This window comes from Salmo trutta, chromosome 32 (assembly GCF_901001165.1).
Source record: "Salmo trutta chromosome 32, fSalTru1.1, whole genome shotgun sequence".
Taxonomy (NCBI): Eukaryota; Metazoa; Chordata; class Actinopteri; order Salmoniformes; family Salmonidae; genus Salmo; species Salmo trutta.
This window is the reverse complement of record NC_042988.1, coordinates 22,227,004-22,249,299: the sequence shown is the minus strand read 5'-3', so window position 1 is coordinate 22,249,299 and position 22,296 is coordinate 22,227,004. Positions and strand designations below refer to the sequence as shown.

Below are 22,296 nucleotides of genomic sequence, written 5' to 3'. Positions count from 1 at the left end.
AGGCTCTTGGCTCCATAATGGACATCTGAGTCCCCTGGGGGAGTCTAGACGTTGGTGGGAAATCTAAATGGGCGGGAAAGCCACTAGCATCCTGGTAAACACTATATAGGATGGAAAAATGGAGCTGGTGAGAGAATAGAAGTAGGAGAGTAGGAGGAGAAAAACAACATGTCTCGGCCCAGACGCTCCATCTTCTTCCCAATTCCCTTTCTGTTTCCATTTTCATGGGTAATTGAGGGCTGGAGATCCCTGGAAAGGAGACATGGGGATTATTTGATGCTAAAATGCCTTCAAATTCTCATCTTATTTTCTCCATTCTACCTTTTTTCTAATCCCTAAAACCCCAAGTGCCCCGCGTATTAGCTTCAGTCCGTGATGCGCTCTCTCTCCCCCTCTGCCTGTCTCTTTCCCCCTCCTTCCCTCCATCTTTCTCTCTTCGCTCCTCTCTCTCTCCTTCCCCTCAGTTATTTATGAGGAGGACTTGAAATAGACTTCAGTATTTGATAAAAGCGTGATCCTTAATCCGAGTTGCCTGAGAAGTGCATTTCATTTTTATTTCCCATCAGAGATTGATGGAGGAGTGGGGGCGCTTACCCACCGTGATTGCTAATGTAAATCCATTGTCTGGTGGACATGTAAAAAAGATATGGATGACTTGTATGTTAATGCCCACAATAATAGATTGTGTGTACACAGTGGTGGAGAGACTCTCTTGTGATCTAGCAATAACAAAAGAACAAAGTAGTGAGAAATGCATTACTTATGCATGAGCTATATTTGACAGAATATTTGGAGTTCCTAAAATAACCGTCTGGTGTTTTACATTTCAACGATCAATTCCTCATTTTTAAAAGAAAACAAAAGGGGTAAGAAAAAAAACTGCTGATAAATTTAAGATGACAGTAACGCCATATGAACGAGGCCCCTTGTGTACGCAATTCGCTCAGAGCCAGCTGCAAACTGCAAATTTAACTCAGCCTCCTTATGTGGCAATTACTGATGGGTAACATAACCTGAATATATCTCTTCTGTTCATTACCACAATGTTCTCTATGGCTGGCAAATGTTCTTTAGGATCCTACAACAAATTAGCTCATCCCCCAGGACGTATTTTATTGGATGATCCAGCAGTGGAGGAAGCCGCAGAAACACTCTAGCTCTCCGCATCTGCCCTGGTTGCCACAGGGTTAATATTAAAAGCGTTAGCGCCCAGTCGTGTATTGATGATATGTTTAGAAATTTGCTGAGGCAGGCTCATTGTTACAATGCTGTCTAAAAGATAGGCGAGCCTCCTCCCTCCCTTCCCTCCCCTTAACAGCAGCCAGATGGAGAACACACAAAAGCGTGTCTCTCGGCACCCACACCCACACCCACCGCACAGCAGAGCTTCGTTCTCACCCCTAACCAAATTCTTCTTTCATATGCCATACCTACTGCATATGACTACCAACTACAATTTGGTCCATCTGAACCCCCTTCGTTTTTCTTGACCAGTCTATTTCTGGTTGATCCTATAGCTGAAACAAGATAGACACACACACTGAACACACACACACTGAACACACACACACACACACACACACACACACACACACACACACACAACCTTTGCAGAAAAGTAGAAAAGAGTGAGAATAAGCTGGTGCTCCTAGTTCCCCTTGGCATACTTTCAGTACATTCAGTCTTTATTGGTGCTCCCTGCAGTGTTTTCTCTCTGCTCCTCGTACAGCTGAAGCTGCCATAACTTAAGTGCATCGTCTCAGTCAGTCAGAAAGTGAAAAGAGGAGAGTGATCTTCTCACTCCTGCCTCAGATAGCCCGCCACCATCAATAGCATCATCATCAACAGAAAACCCTCTTCGCTCCCCCCCACCCTGCCGCTCTCTCCATCACCAGCCCCCCACCAACCCCCACCACCTCCATCCCCCACCCTGGGATGCTGAATTTTACAGTACCGTCTGTGAGATCCCGATTTGTTCGGCGCGCAGCACAGCACTCCTCTATGCAGAGGAACACGGCTCCAGTGGAGGAATGCTGGAGGCAGCTGTCAGGCGCAGGCTGCTCCCGCTGTAGTTCAGCCTCCGCGCTGTACTGACTGATTCCACATTCACCAATAAGAGACAGCACCAGCCAAAGAGTGAGATAAAATCGAGTGGGAGAGGGAGTAGAGAGAGAGCAAGGGAGAGAGGGAGAGAGAGAGAGCAGGAGAGAGAGAGAGAGAGAGAGAGAGAGAGAGAGAGAGAGAGAGAGAGAGAGAGAAAGTGAGTGGCGTGGAGAGGCAAGAGTATCAAAAGAAAAAGGTTAGAACACCTCCCAAGCTTTCCTCTCTCTCTGTCTACTTCTTCTCTGTGAGGCTGAAAGAAGAGGAAAAAGGCGGCTTTTGAAAATTGAAGGGCAGAGGAAGAAGAGAAGAGGGGAAAGCTAGTCGAGCCCCATTGAACAGTTGAGAGGGAGGGCTGCCCCAGTGGAAGAGGGACCAGTAAAGCACTTGTTCCAAACGGTCGGACTCGCCTCTCTTCCTGACGCTCAAACTGGCTGGACTTGTCCCACTGTTCAACCCCACACTCTCCGCTGTGCCTGCACCCTCACCTGTCCCACATCTGAAATGATGATGTATTTTTGGGTGAGTACTGTACCACAGAGAGTTGCTCTCTTTTTGTTGACCATTGTGTTGCCTCGAACTGCAGAGGGAGGTAGAGTGTGTGTGAATGCTCAGAGATGCGTTGGTGTGTGTGTGTGTGTGTGTGTGTGTGTGTGTGTGTGTGTGTGTGTGTGTGTGTGTGTGTGTGTGTGTGTGTGTGTGTGTGTGTGTGTGTGTGTGCGTGTGTAGATGTGTTAGGAACATTGCAAAACTACCCGGTCGGTGGTGATTTCATTAGTGCAGTTTTGTCGCAGTTGGTCGCATTGTGTTTGCACACATCTACAATTGTTCCGTTTCTCTCCTGTTGTGGTCGGGGTGAACAGAGGTGATGAACAAACGCATGAACAGAGGTGATGGTTATTCAACTTTCATGTGTTGTTTTATTGATGGGAGAGCACTGGGTTGTTCAACCATATTCTATACAAGCCTACCACTTCCCTCCCTTTTCAACCTCCTCACCAAAATGTATTTAACTGGATGTTATTTTCACCTTACCACATTTCTCCCTCCGTTCATATTCTGCAGACATAGTTAACAATTAAACCAACCAGCATGTATGGACCATGTTAAGCTATATCTGTTTGTTTTGACCAGTTCCTCAAACTGTTGCTGCTACACTTTCAGGGGCCACATTTTGGATTCACTGTTTATGGATATCTTCTTTGAATGTATTTAAAGGGTTTTTATTTCCCATGTTATCACCCATAGGGTAGTCCTTTTTATTCCACTCTAAAATATTTTGACCATAAATAAGTCGTGTAAAACATACAGTAGGAGTGTGTACACTGCTTTATCCAGAGGTGCTAATTCATTGTGTATGAGATCATTGGTAAGTAGTCAGATCAGTTGTGTCTGCTGTGTGGTTTTCCATTCCCTCCCCACCACACCATCCCCACTCATTACCCTCTGCTATTCCTCCCTTCTACATTGAGATGTCTACAGTAATGCAGATTGCAGCTCTTTGAAATCCATATTCATTTTACAGACGTACATTTTTTCACTACCATCCGTACCAAGACACAGTAAACTTAAGGATTGGAAAAAAATACTGCAATTTTTGGCATTCTGATCATAAAGCACATTTTTGGCATTCTGATCATAAAGCTATTGAACTGTAGTGGAATTTGGGTTGCGTCTGTTGCATAGCAGGAACGCAGGGTGTGCTTGTGGCTATCGATTGTCAGTTTTGGATTTCAGTGAGGGGAGAATCGGCTGTGGAGGAAGCTACTCGACTCTACCAGCCTCCAGTTCAGTCCATTCTGAGCCTCAGAATTATTTGTTATTTTCCATTAAAGCAACAGCCAAGTGTATGAATAATACAGAATGTTATATATCAAAAACATGACATAAAGTGGAGCCCTAGCTGCTCCCCTACTCCCTCTATAGTACTGCAGTTTAGGCAGAGTAAAACTGTCCGACACAGGCCTACCCAGCAGTCAAAGCAATTAAGTGTTCCTGTGAGGTGCTACGTGCTAACAGGGGTTTGATGCTAATTGGGAAAGGCATCTCCATGTCTTTGAGCGAGCAGACCTCTTTGAAGGTGTGTGTGTGCCACGGAGCTCCCTTGCTCAATCTCACCTGACTACCCCTTCTCTTTCATCGCCACATCTCAGCCATTCCCTTCCTGTGCCACACAGCTGCATGCTGGGAGAAGTTGCGGCTGGGGCATGGACAGTGTGGCACAGAGGGGGCCTGGCTGGCACTCCTGGAATCTTTATCTAACCCAGTTAATCTGGGAGAAGATTTACACGATGCTGTGGTGTGTGTTGTTGTCGCCCAGCATTTAGTTACTGTGGCAGGGGAGGGAGGGAGCGTCTCTCTCCCATTTGAGGTGCAGGTGTTGAGCATTACCTGTCGTCCCTCTGGAGGACTGTCAGCACTGGATCAGTCTGGGGAACCTGTGAGCTCCCCTCATTAGAATATTTATTCACCAAGCAGATGTTCTTATCCGGGGCAATTACCTTTGGCTTACATTTCCCTGCTGCCCCCTGATATAGATGAATGTGTATCCAAAGACAGGCCCTGATTATGCAGCATACTCCTGGGTACCACCCACCACCATCTCCTCCTCCTCCCAGAAGTAAATCTCCAAACAGCAACAGACCGTCTGGTCAGTGTTAGTTACTGCCCTCCTCTCCCCAACCACCACCTCCACCTCTGTCACTAGAGGTGGAGCAAACCGGAATAATCCTAGAGATGGACGATTGAGAAATGGAGAGATGGAGGAATGGATGGGTGGCCTGTGTCATTCTCTTCACTCGTTTGTTCCTTTGCATTAGAAGAGGAGGCGAGGAGGGGAGAAAACATGAATGTTTCTGTCTTCCCTTGAATTCCATGAATAATTGAGCAGGGCAGGGTCCTGGCTGCTGAGCAGAGAGCCTGGTAATGGGGGGAGAGCAGAGTGGATATATGGCTGCCTTTGCTGGTGTGGAGCGTTGGTTTACTGTTGACTTCCCAACAAACCACCAACACACTCACTCACGCTACAGATGTAAAGTGACCTCAAATACAATACAAGTTTTACATTTCCTGCATTGCAGGAAAGTTCTACAACAGGATGATCAAATTACTGTAATGGCTGTGTCAGTCCCCGCCACTGAATCCACTGAATCTTTCAGTATGTACTGTATTTGAATGGTTTGTTTGTGTGTTTGAAACAACATGGGGTTCCATGGCTAGACAATGCCTAATGTGTTGGGGTGAGGCATCACGTTACTGAGCCAAGAGGTGATTGGTTGTATTAGATATAAATCAAATAAATTTTTTTGGGGAATACTCTGTCCCAATGTTCGTGATTCAGTATTGTAATGGCATCATTATGAAAAGTTAGTGTTACTATGTTTTGTCAGAACGCAAAGAAAAGTCTATCAGGAATCTGAAAAAGAAATCTGAACAAACTACTGTTCCTTTTGAATGACTCATATTATCCAGAGAGTCATGAAATTGGATAAAAACAGTTACAATAATTAAGTGTAGTGAAACATGTGCATCTACAACATCTTTATCTGTCTGACTAGTGGAGGCTGTTGAGATGCATGGAGGACTGCAGTGTATGGAAGCCGAGCTGATCAGCCATTCAGGACGGGAGGCCGGGCAGCAAGTCCAGGCTGCTGGTTTCATATTGCAAGATGAAGTGTCTCTGATCGTTTGTTAATGTATTAATTGATCTGTGTCCTCAGACAGACGAATTAGGAGTAGTGTCACGTAGACTCTTTAGTACTCCCTGAGATGCTTTCATTAGCTGGTGCTAGCCGCCTCTCCCTCCACCCCCATCCCAGGCCGCTGTCGCTGTCGCCACACACTTACCTGACGGCCCTAATAACTCTGGACTCTTCTATCTCCCTGCCCCGGATAGTCCTCCAACACAGCTGCCAGGAAGAACTTGGGGCTTACATCATCAAACGAGAGGTATTTCCTTTTTAAGGTGAATTTTAGTAGTGCTTCACTTAAAGGGAACTTGTGAATATGTGAGGTACATAAATCAATATGAAGTTACTCGTAACATGGGATAATGGCGGTTAATAACCATTCATTAACATTCATAGGCACGTTTTACTACTCACATGACACACAGACACGGGCTAGTGTCATGGCATGCCATAAACCGCATGAACTTTGGTGTGATATAAAGCTTTGCGGAGAAACTATTATCGTCTACATTCTCATGGTTTTTAGCAGGATATGTTTTGTCTTATTTAATATCAAGACAATAATGGCTGTGTTAACCCAATAGTTGAACAACTTTCAGCCTCCAAAACTTTGTGGAAACATCGTAATTGCACCTTCCCTCAGAGCATTTGAAAGGCCTGGAGATCAGCCTTTAGACTTAGAAACAGGAAGAAGAGACGGGGTATATTTCAGAGACCCCCAAATCTGAACCCATTCCTTTAGTCTGTGGGATCATTAGCGATCAGTAGCTTTAATTTTCTGCGCTTTTGCACTCTTCCCCCCCAGGCCTAATGGGTCTGGAGCCCAGCTAATTGTAATTAGACTCCAACAGCGGGTTTTACTTGCAGGATTTTCACACCGCAGTCCTCTTTGATATTAGCTGTACAGCTGATAAGGAGATTAGATACTGGAGAAGGAAGAGGATGGAGGGAGAGAGGGATGGAGAGAGAGGAGGGGAGGGGGGATGGGGGGCTCTTCTTAAACTACAGAAAGACACCTACATGGGGGAAATCACTGGCAAGTTTAGCTGAGGAAAAAATATCTGGACGCAGTAAAAGCCTTGCGCTCGCTTATTGTACCTGCTATCATTAGCACTTTCATACACATGGTCAGCCTCCCAGGGAAAAGTCATTATCCAGCTGTGCTGTTATTTTTCTGCTGTTTTCTCCTAGTGGAGTGTGACTTCAGGGCTAGAGCCAGCGCACCGTTTAATGCCTTCCAACACAATAAAGGACTCTACCCTTAATGATGTGGGATTGGATGGCCATGCCTCAGGTTGTCCAGGGGCTTGTGAGCCGTTACTGGGACGGCCATTTTGCCTCGGCGCTATGGAGGCTACACGTCAATTCAGCTCCAGCCATTCCAGAGAGAGGAAAAATAAAATCTGTTTTAGTGATTAAAGGCCAGATCGTTCAAGGGGCTTTTTGTCACGAGGCTGAGATAGAGAAAGACAGAGAGGAACTGCAGCTTTAACAACTGCCTGGAAACAATGAACAGCAGAGGAGCCAGTTCGGTAGTAAAATGGAAACTGGCTAATGCACATACAGTTGAAGTCGTAAGTTTACAAACACCTTAGCCAAGTACATTTAAACTAAATCTTTCACAATTCCTGACATTTAATTCTAGTAAAAATTCCCTGTCTTAGGTCGGTTAGGATCACCACTTTATTTTAAGAATGTGAAATGTCAGAATAATAGTAGGGAGAATGATTTATTTCAGATTTTATTTCTTTAATCGCAATCCCAGTGGGTCAGAAGTTTACATACACTCAATTAGTATTTGTTAGCATTGCCTTTAAATTGCCTTCCACAATAGCCTTCCACAAGCTTCCCACAATAAGTTGGGTGAATTTTGGCCCATTCCTGCTGACAGATGGTGTAACTGAGTCATGTTTCTAGGCCTCCTTGCTCGCACACGCTTTTTCAGTTCTGCCCACAAATTATCTATGGGATTTGAGGTCAGGGCTTTATGATGGCCACTCCAATACCTTGACTTTGTTGTCCTTAAGCCATTTTGCCACAACTGTGGAAGTGTGCTTGGGGTCATTGTCCATTTGGAAGACACATTTGCGACCAAGCTTTAACTTCCTGACTGATGTATTGAGATGTTGCTTCAATATATCCACATACTTTTCCTGCCTCATGATGCCATCTATTTTGTGAAGTGGACCAGTCCCTCCTGCAGCAAAGCACCCCCACAACATGATGCTGCCACCCCCGTGCTTCACGGTTGGGATGGTGTTCTTCGGCTTGCAAGCCTCCCCCTTTTTCCTCCAAACATAATGATGGTCATTATGGCCAAACAGTTCTATTTTTGTTTCATCAGACCAGAGGACATTTCTCCAAAAAGTACGATCTTTGTCCCTATGTGCAGTTGCAAACCATAGTCTGGCTTTTTTAAGACAGTATTTGAGCAGTGGCTTCTTCCTTGCTGAGCCGCCTTTCAGGTTATATCGATATAAGACTCGTTTTACTGTGGATATAGATACTTTTGTACCTGTTTCCTCCAGCATCTTCACAAGGTCCTTTGCTGTTGTTCTGGGATTGATTTGCACTTTTGGCAGCAAAGTACGTTCATCTCTAGGAGACAGAATGTGTCTCCTTCCTGAGCGGTATGACGGCTGCGTGGTCCCATGGTGTTCATACTTGCGTACTATTGTTTGTACAGATGAACGTGGTACCTTCAGGCATTTGGAAATTTCTCCCAAGGATGAACCAGACTTGTGGAGGTCTACAATCTTGAGGTCTTGGCTGATATCTTTTGATTTTCAAGCAGAGGCACTGAGTTTGAAGGTAGGCCTTGAAATACATCCACAGGTACACCTCCAATTGACTCAAATTATGTCAATTAGCCTATCAGAAGCTTCTAAAGCCATGACATCATTTTCAAGAATTTTCCAAGCTGTTTAAAGGCACAGTCAACTTATTGTATGTAAACTTCTGACCCACTGGAATTGTGATATAGTGAATTATAAGTGAAATAATCTGTCTGTAAACAATTGTTGGAAAAATTACTTGTGTCATGCACAAAGTAGATGTCCTAACCGACTTGACAAAACCATAGTTTGTTAACAAGAAATTTGTGGAGTGGTTGAAAAACTAGTTTTAATGACTCCAACCTAAGTTTATGTAAACTACCGACTTCAACTGTATGTTAGACGCTAGCAAAGACATTAGCATGGTAATATTACATCAGATAAGATGATAAACTGTACATTAGTTTCCCGGCCGTGTGTCAGTGAATGAACATGAATGTGTTAGATTGTACCTCGCAGCGTATTCAGGAGAAGAGTACACGGCGCCAAAGCCCAGCCCCCATTTCACCTGCAGCCCCGGCTCACCCCCCACTGTGCTCAAGGACTAGGAAAATGAAATATTGAGGGAGGCTTATGGCACCAACTTAACAAAAAAAGATGATCTACAGAGAAACTGGAACAAAGGTTCAACCATTTTGCCCTCTTTTATGATGTCTTACACAATATACTTAAGGCTGATCAATAAGATAAGACATCATGGATGATTGAACACTGATTGGAAAGATAACTCATAGGCTTTGGGCTCATAGTGTGTGTCAGCTAGACTTAAGAGTGAGACAGGATTTATTTCCAGACAATTTAGAGAATTCAGTCATTTAAAACGAAACACACTCAGAATCTAAACCCTTTACCTCAGTCTGTCTGATCAGTCTAAACCCTTTACCTCAGTCTGTCTGATCAGTCTGAACCCTTTACCGCAGTCTGTCTAATCAGTCTAAACCCTTTACCTCAGTCTGTCTGATCAGTCTAAATCCTTTACCTCAGTCTGTCTGGTCAGTCTAAACCCTTTACCGCAGTCTGTCTGATCAGTCTAACCCCTTTACCTCAGTCTGTCTGATCAGTCTAACCCCTTTACCTCAGTCTGTCTGATCAGTCTGAACCCTTTACCGCAGTCTGTCTGAGCAGTCTAAACCCTTTACCTCAGTCTGTCTGATCAGTCTAAATCATTTACCTCAGTCTGTCTGGTCAGTCTAAACCCTTTACCGCAGTCTGTCTGATCAGTCTAACCCCTTTACCTCAGTCTGTCTGATCAGTCTAAAACCTTTACCTCAGTCTGTCTGGTCAGTCTAAACCCTTTACCGCTGTCTGTCTGATCAGTCTAACCCCTTTACCTCAGTCTGTCTGATCAGTCTAAACCCTTTACCTCAGTCTGTCTGATCAGAGTCTAAATCCTTTACCTCAGTCTGTCTGGTCAGTCTAAACCCTTTACCGCAGTCTGTCTGATCAGTCTAACCCCTTTACCTCAGTCTGTCTGATCAGAGTCTAAACCCTTTACCACAGTCTGTCTGATCAGTCTAACCCCTTTACCTCAGTCTGTCTGATCAGTCTAACCCCTTTACCTCAGTCTGTCTGATCAGTCTAAATCCTTTTCCTCAGTCCGTCTGATCAGTCTGAACCCTTTACCTCAGTCTGTCTGATCAGTCTAAACCCTTTACCTCAGTCTGTCTGGTCAGTCTAAACCCTTTACCTCAGTCTGTCTGATCAGTCTAACCCCTTTACCTCAGTCTGTCTGATCAGAGTCTGAACCCTTTGCCGCAGTCTGTCTGATCATGAAATAACTCATTCCCGGCACATGCGAACACACGGCACACCATAAAGCTTATTTTGAAATCCCTTTCCGTTTGTGTTCAGAATGTATATTTTATCCACACAATTCGTTCGTGTAGAAAATGTGCATCATAAATTCATCTTGTTTTGCCCTGTTGCACTGTGGGTAATTCCATGAGTATGTCTCATATGGCGATTCTTCATCCTGTCATCAGTGTTGGAACAGAAGGCATGCACATCAGTAACACGTCTGTGGCATGGATATGCCCTGAAGTGTCAGTTCCCACACACAAAAACGATTGGAGAAGCCCCAGTGAGAATGGAAAAAACATATTCACTGGCAACTTGCCACGCATGATAAGGAATTGACTTCACTTCTCCCCCTTCTCTCGGCCCGAAACAATAAATCTTATTTGGGAGGTTTCCACTCTTTCATATTGTATTTTTAATTTTTATTTCAGTTAACCTTTATTTAACTAGGCAAGTCAGTTAAGAACAAATTCTTATTTACAATGACGGCCTACACCGGCCAAACCAGGACGACGCTGGGCCAGTCATCGCCCTATGGGACTCCCAATCACGGCCGGTTGAGATACAGCCTGGATATACACTTATTCAAATATAATTATCAGGTTATGTACTCATATAATTCAAGCAAAATATTATGCTGTAAGTCAGAGTTGCCAGTTGCTTGGGTGTTATCTTACCTCTGTGATATCCTACTAACTTAGAGAACGTCCAATAAAACAAGCTAGTGGACAGAATATTCTCCTGTCTTGACCCACTCCATATTCATGTTATTTTATAGAAGCACAAACACACTATATAAAGCTTGTTATATACTCTTCTCAATCAATTGAGGCCAGTATAAAATTCTCTGTCATGTGCAATGGGTTAAGAAACAGTGTGGCACCCAGGCAGTAAAATGAATGTCAGGAGAGTGGCATTAGTGTTATAGGTTATTGACCGATTTCAAGGGATTTATGACCCTAATCGAGAGGCGGTGTCAAAGGGAATGAAGCAAATAAAAGACTGCCTTCGACAGCATGACCCGCCAGTGGCCACTACTATTTCAGCATTCCCTGTAAATTGTAGTTGGGACTTTATAAGTCTCAGTGGATGGCTCTTTACTCTCTCAGCCTGCCTCCTCTGGCCATGCCCCAGGCCTACCTCCCCTTACCTCCCCTTACCTCCCCTTACCTCCCCTACCCCTCCTCTCTTCAGGTCAGGCACACGCAGGCCTTCGATGATGAGGACAGGTACCTTCATTTCACCTCATGTCAGTATTGGACTCTATACTGTGTGTGTGTGTGTGTGTGTGTGTGTGTGTGTGTGTGTGTGTGTGTGTGTGTGTGTGTGTGTGTGTGTGTGTGTGTGTGTGTGTGTGTGTGTGTGTGTGTGTGTGTGTGTGTCTACAGAACACATAAAGACCAACAAACACAAATCAAATTCAAATCCCGTGTGCACAATATGTGTGTTTGTCTTTATGTGTTTTGTAAATCACATTATTCACATGTAATTACATGTGTGATATGATTGTGATATCATATGTCCATTCTGTCCATGAAGTGACCCAGCAGCCTGCACCAGTGACCAGTGTCTTTTCATATGGCCAACAGCCTTAATGTGTGCTGGCCAAAGCCCCCGTTAAAGTAGACTACAAAGAGAAATATTCAGCAGTGTGGAGGTGGCTCTCTTCATCTGTGCAGAGGAGCCCATAAATATGACTGAGGTTCAGCTGTTAAATAATTCTCATTGAAATGCTGTATAATCTGACGCTGTTGACACAGCAATTTTTTTGCTCCAAAATATGTAAGTGCATACATGTTTCGGAATAATGTGACGGAAGCCAGTCTAAAGTGGGCTTGTGATTTTTCACTGCACTTCATGGTTCAACTGGCAATCCCAACAAATCACTTTAACGGTTTTGCCAAATCTTTGGTTGCAATTTTTTTTTTACTGGGCAGACAAATCACCACTGGCTCTTTCTGAAGAGATAGAGAGAAGCCTAGTCTGAAAGCAGTGTTCTTTTTAAACCAATGACTTGCCAGATCTCTATACTGGTTAAATATTTTATGACCCGTACCCAGTCAGACTAGAGACTTGCTCGAAAAATGTATTTTGTTGACAACTAAAGACTTCCAAATGAGCAGTGAATACTGTAGTGGAAGTGTAGTTACCTTGGCCCCTGGGTCGTACGAGGTCCACTCGTTCTGTCTCTCTCATTCAGACCCCATTCTTAATGGCTTTGGTTGTGTACAGCACTAACTTGGTTAACTTGCACTAACTTGGTTAACTTGCACTAACTTGGTTAACTTGCACTAACTTGCACTAACTTGGTTTAAAAGCCCGTTAGTTTACTGTGCTGCTATTGCATTGGGCTGCAGCAAAATGCAGGGGGAAAAACTGAGGCATTGACACGATTTGAAATCAGAATGAGTTATAACTAGCGGTTTACTATTGGTCTCTCAGGGGAGCAGAATTTTTTATACCCATTGATATTCATAGGATATCATGTAGCGCTTATTCTGTACCTCAGAGGAGCATTTGGTCTCTGTTGTTTTAAATTATGCAGCGGTTTTTTATCACTACGATGTAAAGACACTGTCAATGTTGGATGTTTACAGTAAACAAAGTTAAGACACTTCCTACAATATAATTGCATATTCTATCTTCTTCAACAAATTACAAGGCCACGGTCCCATTCTTAATTCTGTTGCAGTAAACAGCCTATGGGCTGTTTGTTGCAAATGTCAACCTCAGACTTTGAGGATTTAAGGACATGCACAAAAACAAAGCAGTTCACCTTAAATGACTTTTTTATACAATATGATTACAGTACATTTAAAAATAATTAAATTAATTTGAGTTGCATTGCAAAGCATCATTTGACAATGATTATATTTTGTTGACGTTATAATAACTCTTAATACCTCTTTGTCTGCCCTTCCCTTAGATTACTTCCTGTTGAGAAAAAAACACTTAGGTTTGGGGAGGCTTTAAATCTAATATGAGTGTTAAATTGTTGATGTGATAAGACAGGACGATGTGTGTTTTTGAGGAGTCTGTGTGGTGCCTTTGTCCTTCAGTGTAGAGGGGGAGAGAACAGAACAGAAATGTGATTACTGATTGATGTGGTGCTGACACACTGGCCAGTTCTCTTGTTCTTTTTCTCATGCTGTGATGAACACAAATCACTGTACAACCCTCTTCTCATCTAACACTATCGACAGTGGAGCTGTGGAATTTTGACAGTGAGCGCAGGAGTATGGTTTTAATTAAATACAGAATTCAATATCCATATCAACATGCGTCATTTATGGTTGGTGAGGTATCGATTGCCCTCTAGCATTTATGCATATAGTCCGCTTTCTTCATTTCTGCAAATTTGTCAAGTGGCTATCGATGATTCTCATACTTTCTATAAGAAAATGTCAAATTTCACCTAACCACTCGTATGAAATGTTACTCAAAAACTGTCACATTTGAATGTGACGTAGGCTACATATGATACACCTTGTGACAGGAGTGTTTTATTATTCTATAATATGGAGATGAAACATCATGTCTTGCATGGTGAGAGTGGTCATCATGGAGTCAGTATAAGATTAGCACACAGCGGTAGGCTAATTGCATATACACCTCTGTGTGTCTAATTTCTTCCAGTATGTCTGCTAATGGAATCAAAAACATGTTGCCAGGGGTCTTTGCAATTTGGAAAATAAGTCCATTAAGTTCATTCATTTAATAATGGGAAATAATAATGAGTTCAAATTATTGCTCAATTAGGAAGGAGTGTACGGTTGGCTGTTTCACATTCATTTGAAATCACCTCAGTGTGCAGTAGTTTAATGAGATTATAATGGAATTGATATCGCATAGGTAGTGAATTAAAGCGTTACAGGAGAACCCATTAGGAGTCAAATTGTAATCCTGATACACTTGTCACAGTTCAGATAGGTTTCTATTTTTGTTATTGTCATTAGTAGCAATGGTATTAGTGTCAGTAGATGTATTAGTGTTATCGACTGTATTGGAAGTATTGTTAGGGAAGTTTTAATATAAAACACGTTTTTAAATAAATCAGTTATTGTAATGGCGTGTTACAGTATTTGTTAAGTATTGTAATAGTACTGTATCTGTGGTATCTCCCATTGATTAAAACACAGGGGACCTATTCTGCTTTCAGAGTGTGTTTTTCTCCACCAGGAAACCTGCTGAGGACCTCAGTTAAAATGACACAGACAGCACATTCATACTGATCTAAAAAGGTCAGTATAAATTACAGTGCTCATTTCAGTGTAAAAGTCAGGTAATGTAATCCTCAGAGAGTAGTTCTTCATAATGCTCCAGTACCTTTCCATTGGCTTCTGCTGCAGCTTTGACTCTTTGACTTTTACACTGATGCTCTGTGTACATTTACAGCCTGTCTTAGACCACCAGAACCCAATGGGGAAATGTACATTCAAAGGTGCCGTTCATAACATTTTATAGATAACTTAGATATGGAAATGCAGGGGCGCAACTTTGGTTTTAGAAGTGTGGGGGACATAGCCTTTTTTTTGTCATTTATTTTTTTTGTCGGATAAACACTCCAAACAGCCTACCCGACCGCTCGGAAGCGTCCGCATGGTCCTAAAGCACACCGTTTCCTCGTTTTGTATCACATTCCAATGATGAAACTGGGGGGGGGACAAAAATGAAATTTCAGAATGCCAGTGAAAGTTGCGCCCCTGTTGAAATGTACCTTAATTTTTTTACAATAAAACTCGAAATGCCTGAAATAGCTTACTCTAAAAAATTCCTGACGCTGAGGAGACTGTATGCATAAGTTCTATGTTATTGTACCAGTTTAGAATCAATAAGAGAAAATCTCCATTAACACTTGATGAATTGTCAAGTTATCATTGATATACTGTTCTGATTTGCAATTTACTGTAGAAGAGGTGTAGTTTGTCTGCTTATCTGGAAAAATGGTTGCTATCATGCACAGAGCATCTTTTCTGTTGAATGCCATTACCTAAGAGCTCTTCCTCACGGTGATTCATGACAGAGACTCAGTCTTCAAATTATGTTTTGGGACCCAGGAAGAGGAGGAATGATGGTGTGAACCACCCAAAAAAGAATGAAAGGGATTAATCAGTTAGAAAAGGTTGTCTGCTGTACTGTATATGAAAACAGGTGTGTGTGTGCATGTGTGGGGGGAGGAAGGGGAGTGGTCTGCTGTACTGTATATGAAGACAGGTGTGTGTGTGTGTGTTTGTGTGTGTGTGTGTGTGTGTGTGTGTGTGTGTGTGTGTGTGTGTGTGTGTGTGGGTGGGTGGGGGGGGGGGTCTGCTGTACTGTATATGAAAACAGGTGTGTGTGTGGGGGGGGTCTGCTGTACTGTATATGAAAACAGGTGTGTGTGTGCATGTGTGGGGGGAGGAGGAGGGGGTCTGCTGTACTGTATATAAATACAGGTGTGTGTGTATGTGTGTATGAGACAGATACAGCATGTGAACCTCCATGTTTGTGTCTGTGTATATATCTGCGTATGTCTGTGTCTGTACAAGCATGCAAGTAGGAGTATGTGCGCATATGGGTGCACGTGTGTGTGTGCTTAATTAATATTTAAGCCACCTTCAGCAGCCAAGGAACATCCAGTAAAGAGGATTGTGTTCTCATGGATCCTTTAATCCTCTGAATTAGCAGTTTAATAACAAGAAGCCATTTGTAGATTAGTCAGATCCAGCTCCCAGAACGTGCTTGTGTCCAATCTACTAAATGCTTTGATTGTTGATGCTGTAAAAGGCAGTTTATCTCCTCTTCTCTATCTCTTCATGTGTAACTTTACCTTGATATATGTGCTAATGCTTCCCCAGGACATATCAGACTGTGTGTGTGTCTGTGTGTATGTGCGTGTGTGTGTTTGTGGGTGTGTGTGCGCCTGTGTGCTTGCCTGTGTCCGTGCATGCACAGGCGCGTTTGCGTGCAGGTGTCTGTGTTTACCATAGTTACAGCATGACTGGATACGTCCGGACGACACGCTAGTAAAGAGAAGCATGAATGAGCCTTCTGATAGATGGTCTATATCAGTGGCTCAGTTTCAGATCAGATGCCAGTGAGGACAGAAGGCCCTGTTTGACACCCAGAGATCAGTGTGTTTGAATCATCCTGCTTGTTCACTGGTAGTGTCTCTTCTCCCTCCCTCTCTCCCACAATGTGAATATCATGCATTGATTACTCTGTCTTGTTATCACAGAGGATCAGGTGAGATTGACATGTGCTGGGGGGGATCAAGAGTCCAGGATTATGATAAATATAAAGGTTTTTTCGTAGGCATTTTGCCAAAACATGGCCATGCTTCATATACGTACAGTATGCATGGATTACCAGCATAACATATATACGAGGGATAATCAGCAGCATTAGGGAACTGCTGACTGAAAAAACTCTATGTATGTTTCTAAAAAAATCATCAAAGCAAGATGCAGGCATTAGTTATTCCTGGGTATACAGATCAACAAATATGAAAGGCCCATATTTGCAAGCCAATTTTGGGGGTTTTAATGTTGGGCATTTCAGGTTAATTCACCTACATAATTGTTTATGTGTAAAGGTAAAGACCTTTGAAAAAAACAGCTTGTGATTTGAAAATCCGTATGAGAATTTGAAATAGTGGATTTTGACAACTTTGGTTAGGTCAGTTGGATTTTCTAAACAAAGCCCCCAACAAAATGATGTTAAAGGCAAATCTTTGCATGATTGCAAGAAAGGATTTCTAGAAGAGAATAGTAGTACTGTATACTCCTTGTATACACCTGGTCACTCTTGACTGGTGTTGCTGGGTGGGATGACTTTATTATGCGAACACTAGCCACACATCCTAAATAATTCACACTCTACTTGAGCATTCTCCAACAGACTCAGTGCCGCCATTAGACTGTCTCTAGCTGCCAGTTCCTATTCTCTTTTTTGACTAGTTTTTTTCGCTCTCATTTTTAACCATAAATGCAAACATTACAAGCAGCAAATGGAAAAGAAAAGCATTGAAAAACGACTAATATCTCTCCGGTCGATGAGAGTTCACGGCAATTGACTATATTAAAGGGAGTTTACATACATAGCACTTCAACGTTAGGGGATTTTTCACGGAGTTCAGCGTATTTTCTGGAACTCTCCCTCTACCCTGTTTTTAATCCGAGATGCCTCTTTGACAATGTCTCCCTCATACAAAATGCATGAGCGCAGTGCGGATCGATACGGACCCTTTAATCTCGCTACACAGACAGCTACTGCAGTCACGCGGTGAACCAGCACCCGCCGCTGTCTGCCACTGCTGCAAGCCAGATCAGAGACTGGAGAGAGAGATCAGCCGAGGTGACAAGGGTCACTCCTCGTGGTCTCCACACCAAGCTGAGGCAGGCTGCCTGGAAGCACACTAGATGGGTCTAGCAAATTCCTTGACCAAATCAAACTACTCAAACAACCCTTTTTTATCAGATAGCACTCTATCTTGATTTTGATCTCATATTTGACGGAATATCTGATGTTTTTAGAGGTTCTTATTCTAGAGTGAATTATTTTGCCGGTCATGTAGTTATTTTGTGAAACATAATTTTGTGCAGGGCTTTGGTTTTGATCCTGGTGTATACAAACAGATGGCCTGTAAAATTGGAAAGGTTGTTTGGAAGTGTTTGAAAAGATTAAAAGGAAAAGGAAACATTGATATATCTTACATTACATAAATATTATTAGAATAAAAGAAAATCCCCTTACAGAGGGAGTAAAACAAACATTAAAGGTTGAAATATCAACTTTTAAGCAAAGCTGTGTTTTGGTCAAATATCCCTTCAACTATGAGATTTGTGTAAAGCTGACATATACTGTCATATAATCAGTGTCATACACAGAACCAAATCCCTTTAGTTGAAAACAGTAGCAAGTAAAGCATCTTTTAGAGGGAGTCAGTGTGTGTGTCGCCGGGCAGAGCAGGGGAATAATCCACTAGGTGGAGGAGAAATCAGAGAAGGCCACCTCCATATAATTGATGTGTGTTGCTGGAGGGATAATATAGGGTACCCAGAATGCACTGCTCCATGGACTCTGTCTCTCTCTGTCTCTCCTCCGCTGCCTACCTCCCCATTGTCTTCCCCTCTCATTTCCCTCCCTTCCTCCATCCGTCCCTCCATCCCTCCCCACGCAATGCAGCTTTTGTTCACTCATTCTTTTAACCGTTTCTTTCGCTCCAAGGTGTCAAGGCAGAAAAATTAAGGGAGCGGTAATAGGGTTATGTCAAGTAGACGGAGATGTTGTCTCTGTGTGGATGCCTCCCTCCCTCCGTCTCAATGAAAGGTTACTCCAGTTGGTGGGCTCGGCACTGCCTCTGCCGCCGCGTTCTCCCCTGCTGTAATGAGAATGGCAACAGACAACTCTCTATCAGTCCTGCTACAGCAGGTGACTGATAGCATTAGCACGGGGGAAAAAAGCAGAAACAAGAGTCACTCTGCACGAGCAATATGGAAACATGACCAAGACTGATCACAGTGGACACAGATGATTCCGTCTCAGGTGGTATTGTGTTCACATTTACCTATTTGGAGCGTTAATTCTTCTATTTTTCTTGTTTTTCCTGATTTTGACATTATGAAATTCTCTGTTAGAATATCCTCTGCATCGTGCCCTCAACAGTTTGCCACGGAGGCAGAACGTTTGTGAAATATTGAACAGATATACCTCAGCATTTGGGTTTAGTGGAAAAGAGGCATGACTTCCACACAGAGATATTACACTCTCTTTTGAATGGAACCTCTGAAACCTATTGGCTTTCTCCTCCTCCTGCGGTTCCACCAAAGTCCACAGTAAATCTGTGTCTGTGCATATGTCCCCAAAGCTATGTTTTAATGGCAGTGAAGTGGAGAGAATTTAAAAGGTGGCAGCGTGTGTGTGTGTGTGTGTGTGTGTGTGTCTGCGCGTGTGCGTGTGTCTGTGTGTGTGTGTGTGCGTGTGCGTGTGTGTGTGTGCGGCATGGGTGCCTCTCCGGTAACAACAGCAGGAGCTCTGGGCACCCTCGGCCAGACAGAGGCTGGCAACCTGGCAGGCACTCTGTATTTACACCACACACAATCACACCTCCGGTTTCATTTACTCTGTTATGATATGTGCATCTGAGGCGGAGTGGAGGAGAGGCGGTATTGATGTATCAGCCGTCTCCCTGTGATCCTCTGAGGAAGACGTTGAGGAAGACGGGGTGGCCATGGTTTGAACACCTGACCCCTGAGGCAGGGAGAGACGGTGGCACGGCGGAGATGGAAACCCATCTGGAGTTTCTCTCTCTGCTGTCGGTTAAAGAGTGATGGTGAGAGGTATGCCTGCTGGATAGAGGACATTACTGGGCATGACCAATCTGTTCCAAATGGAATGCACTTGGAGTCAGCACACCAATCGTTGTAATTGACCTTGCCTCAGGCCTTCGGCCGCTATGGTAACAGTTGCTACAGTAGCGTTGTCGAGGCAGGTCAGGAAGTTTGAGAATAATGCTCTGAATAATTTGACGTTTCATTGCTCAACGCATTCCATGTGTAATGACGCTATTTGTATTACTTGTTATTTGCTTTCAATCAAAAGTACCCTACTGAAATACCTCCTCACTTATGACATTTCAGTTAGGCATGCGTTAGATTGTTTTGTCAAATAGTGACCCCTTGGTACTGCAGGACATGGTTGTCATACTAAGCAGTGAAACCAAGGCATGCACTACGTGACAACATCCCCTAGAGCGTCTCTCTGAGGGACAGTAAATATTTCATCATCGATCTGATGTGATTTCCTTGCATGGCAGTCCCTTTGCCCTGTCAGCTCTCTCTCTCTCTCTCTCTCTCTCTCTCCATCTCTCTCTCTCTCCATCTCCATCTCTCTCTCTCTCTCCATCTCTCTCTCTCTCTCCATCTCTCTCTCTCCGGTTCACCGGGCCCTGCAGGGCTAACAGAGCCTGACCCATTCCTGTTTGCTGACCCCTCCTGTGCCTGAGCAAAACCCTCACTTGTGTTCCTCCCACCTTTTACCCTCCCACTGTTTTGGCCTGGGCTATCACCCGCTCCTAGCTGGGGCACTTCCTAGCCCGGAGGCAGAGAGGAGAGGAGGAGAAGCCAGTAAAAGCTTCCTAGTATTGACGTTGACTGTCCGCCGTGAGCCTTCGTCTCTCTCTCTCTCTCTCTCTCTCTCTCTCTCTCTCTCTCTCTCTCTTTCTCTCTCTCTCTCGCTCTCTTTCATTTTCTCTGAGAGCCAGAGGGGTGGTGGTGGTGAGGGGGGAGGGTGAGGTGATATACGGCAGCTCTGTGTGGGAAGCATGGTGAGTCCTCAGGCTTTCTGCAGTGTCGCAGCAAGACGGAAGAGTGCTCAAAAGTCCAAAAGGCCTGACCTCTCCCAGGCTGGTGAGTGATGGCCGGACGCAACCTGCTGATCCCAGCACTGGGTGCATTAGTTTGCAATAAAGAAAGCCGTGATTGTGAAACGCGGCGGGCGAAAACATATGAGGATGAATGACATCATATAAAAGCCAAGCACTGTTTCAGAATCCATTTACAGTGGTGGTTACCAGAGCCTGAAGTCTGTAGCGAGGGTCTACAGCAACAGCATATCCTAGTGGCTTAGATCTGACAGACAAACTCGCCCACCCCTTCCCTAACCCATAACTATCCTTTCATCAATGTTATTAGGACTTGACAGCTTTGGGGAGCCTAAACCAATACTTTAACTGTTGCCGGCTATTGACATTTAAAAGACAAGTGAGAGACAAACGCGGCTAATTTGGTGCAAGAAAGACTAGCAAATCCTGTTCCTTCATAACTCCGTGTTCTGTCTCTGTGATCACACCAGCAGCCCCCCGTGGCACAGCCTTCCTAATGACTCCGATCTGCACACAAAGTGAAGAAATAATGAGCGGGAGAGCGGGTACCTTGTTGCCTTAATTATGAGCCCAGACAAAGGAGCGCTGACTCTTCCACAAAGAGCCTGGCACGGTGAGACGGGTGAGAGGCAGGTTAAACACTCGCCCGCCTTGTCCTCCTGGCGCCCCGTTCCCGTCCTGAACCAACTGGCGTAAGACTCTGCCAGGGATGCCAGGGAAAATGAGAGGGGTGGGGCAGGGACAGTGGCCGGGAAGTCTGTAAAATGTCCTTGTTATGATAAACCAGAGGGAGCAGCAGTCAGAAGTTTGTTATGTTAGGCTGCTATGACACAACCTTTAATTAGTGGGGATCCCAGGCGCTCTGGGCCTGAGGTTTAATCAGTGGACCTTTAGCGAGAGCACCACCCTCGCCTCGCTGCACGCCCTGAGGACACGCTGATCATGGCGTTTGTGTGCCCCCTCATCTACTGAGGGGTTCCGAGGCGCCATGGCGATGCCAGATAATGAGGAAGGCTTGTCAGAGGGGCACTCCAAGGGTCCCCCTTCCAAAGGCCCCCGCTGCCTCTCCAGTAATCTACCCAGCACAAAACACTGCTGCTGCTTTGTTTTCATTTCAAAGGATCTCCAGAGGTCTCCTCGGAGAGAGGAGGGGGAGTGAGGGGGTGTTGGGTCACAGAGAGACTACTCTAGACCAAATTACATCTGGACCAAATAACATACTCTGAGATCAGTGATCTTTTTGGAACATCAGTTAACTGATTATATCAATATGTTCACTAACAAGTGACAGCGAGTGATAAAATATAATTGAATATGTATCAACATGTCTACATTTGGTCATATCATGTTCCTATTATGCGTTGTACACATGTGTTTCCTGTCTGTTTCTCTCTGTCCTCCTGATGGGGGAGCTGTGTCCATAGTGAAACCCTGCAGTAGACTGACAGAGAGAGCAGAGGTAAGGATATAAACAGTCATCTCTTATGATGATTATTGCTAGTAGTCAGTATTGATC

The 22,296-nt window shown here is 44.0% G+C and overlaps 1 protein-coding gene across 4 annotated transcripts in view; it reads left to right on the top strand.

Moving 5' to 3' along the window:
* LOC115171427 (RNA binding protein fox-1 homolog 3) overlaps positions 1-22,296 on the top strand; it is a 242,826-nt gene that overhangs the window by 116,299 nt on the left and 104,231 nt on the right. The window contains exon 1 of one of the 4 annotated variants that reach the window (XM_029728234.1): positions 2,530-2,622. The exons of the other annotated variants lie outside the window; for them this stretch is intronic. Within the exon in view, the coding sequence (XP_029584094.1) occupies positions 2,605-2,622 (18 nt within the window). The 5' untranslated portion in view covers positions 2,530-2,604. Of the gene's footprint in view, positions 1-2,529; positions 2,623-22,296 lie in introns of those variants that run through there. 4 annotated transcript variants of the gene reach the window in all.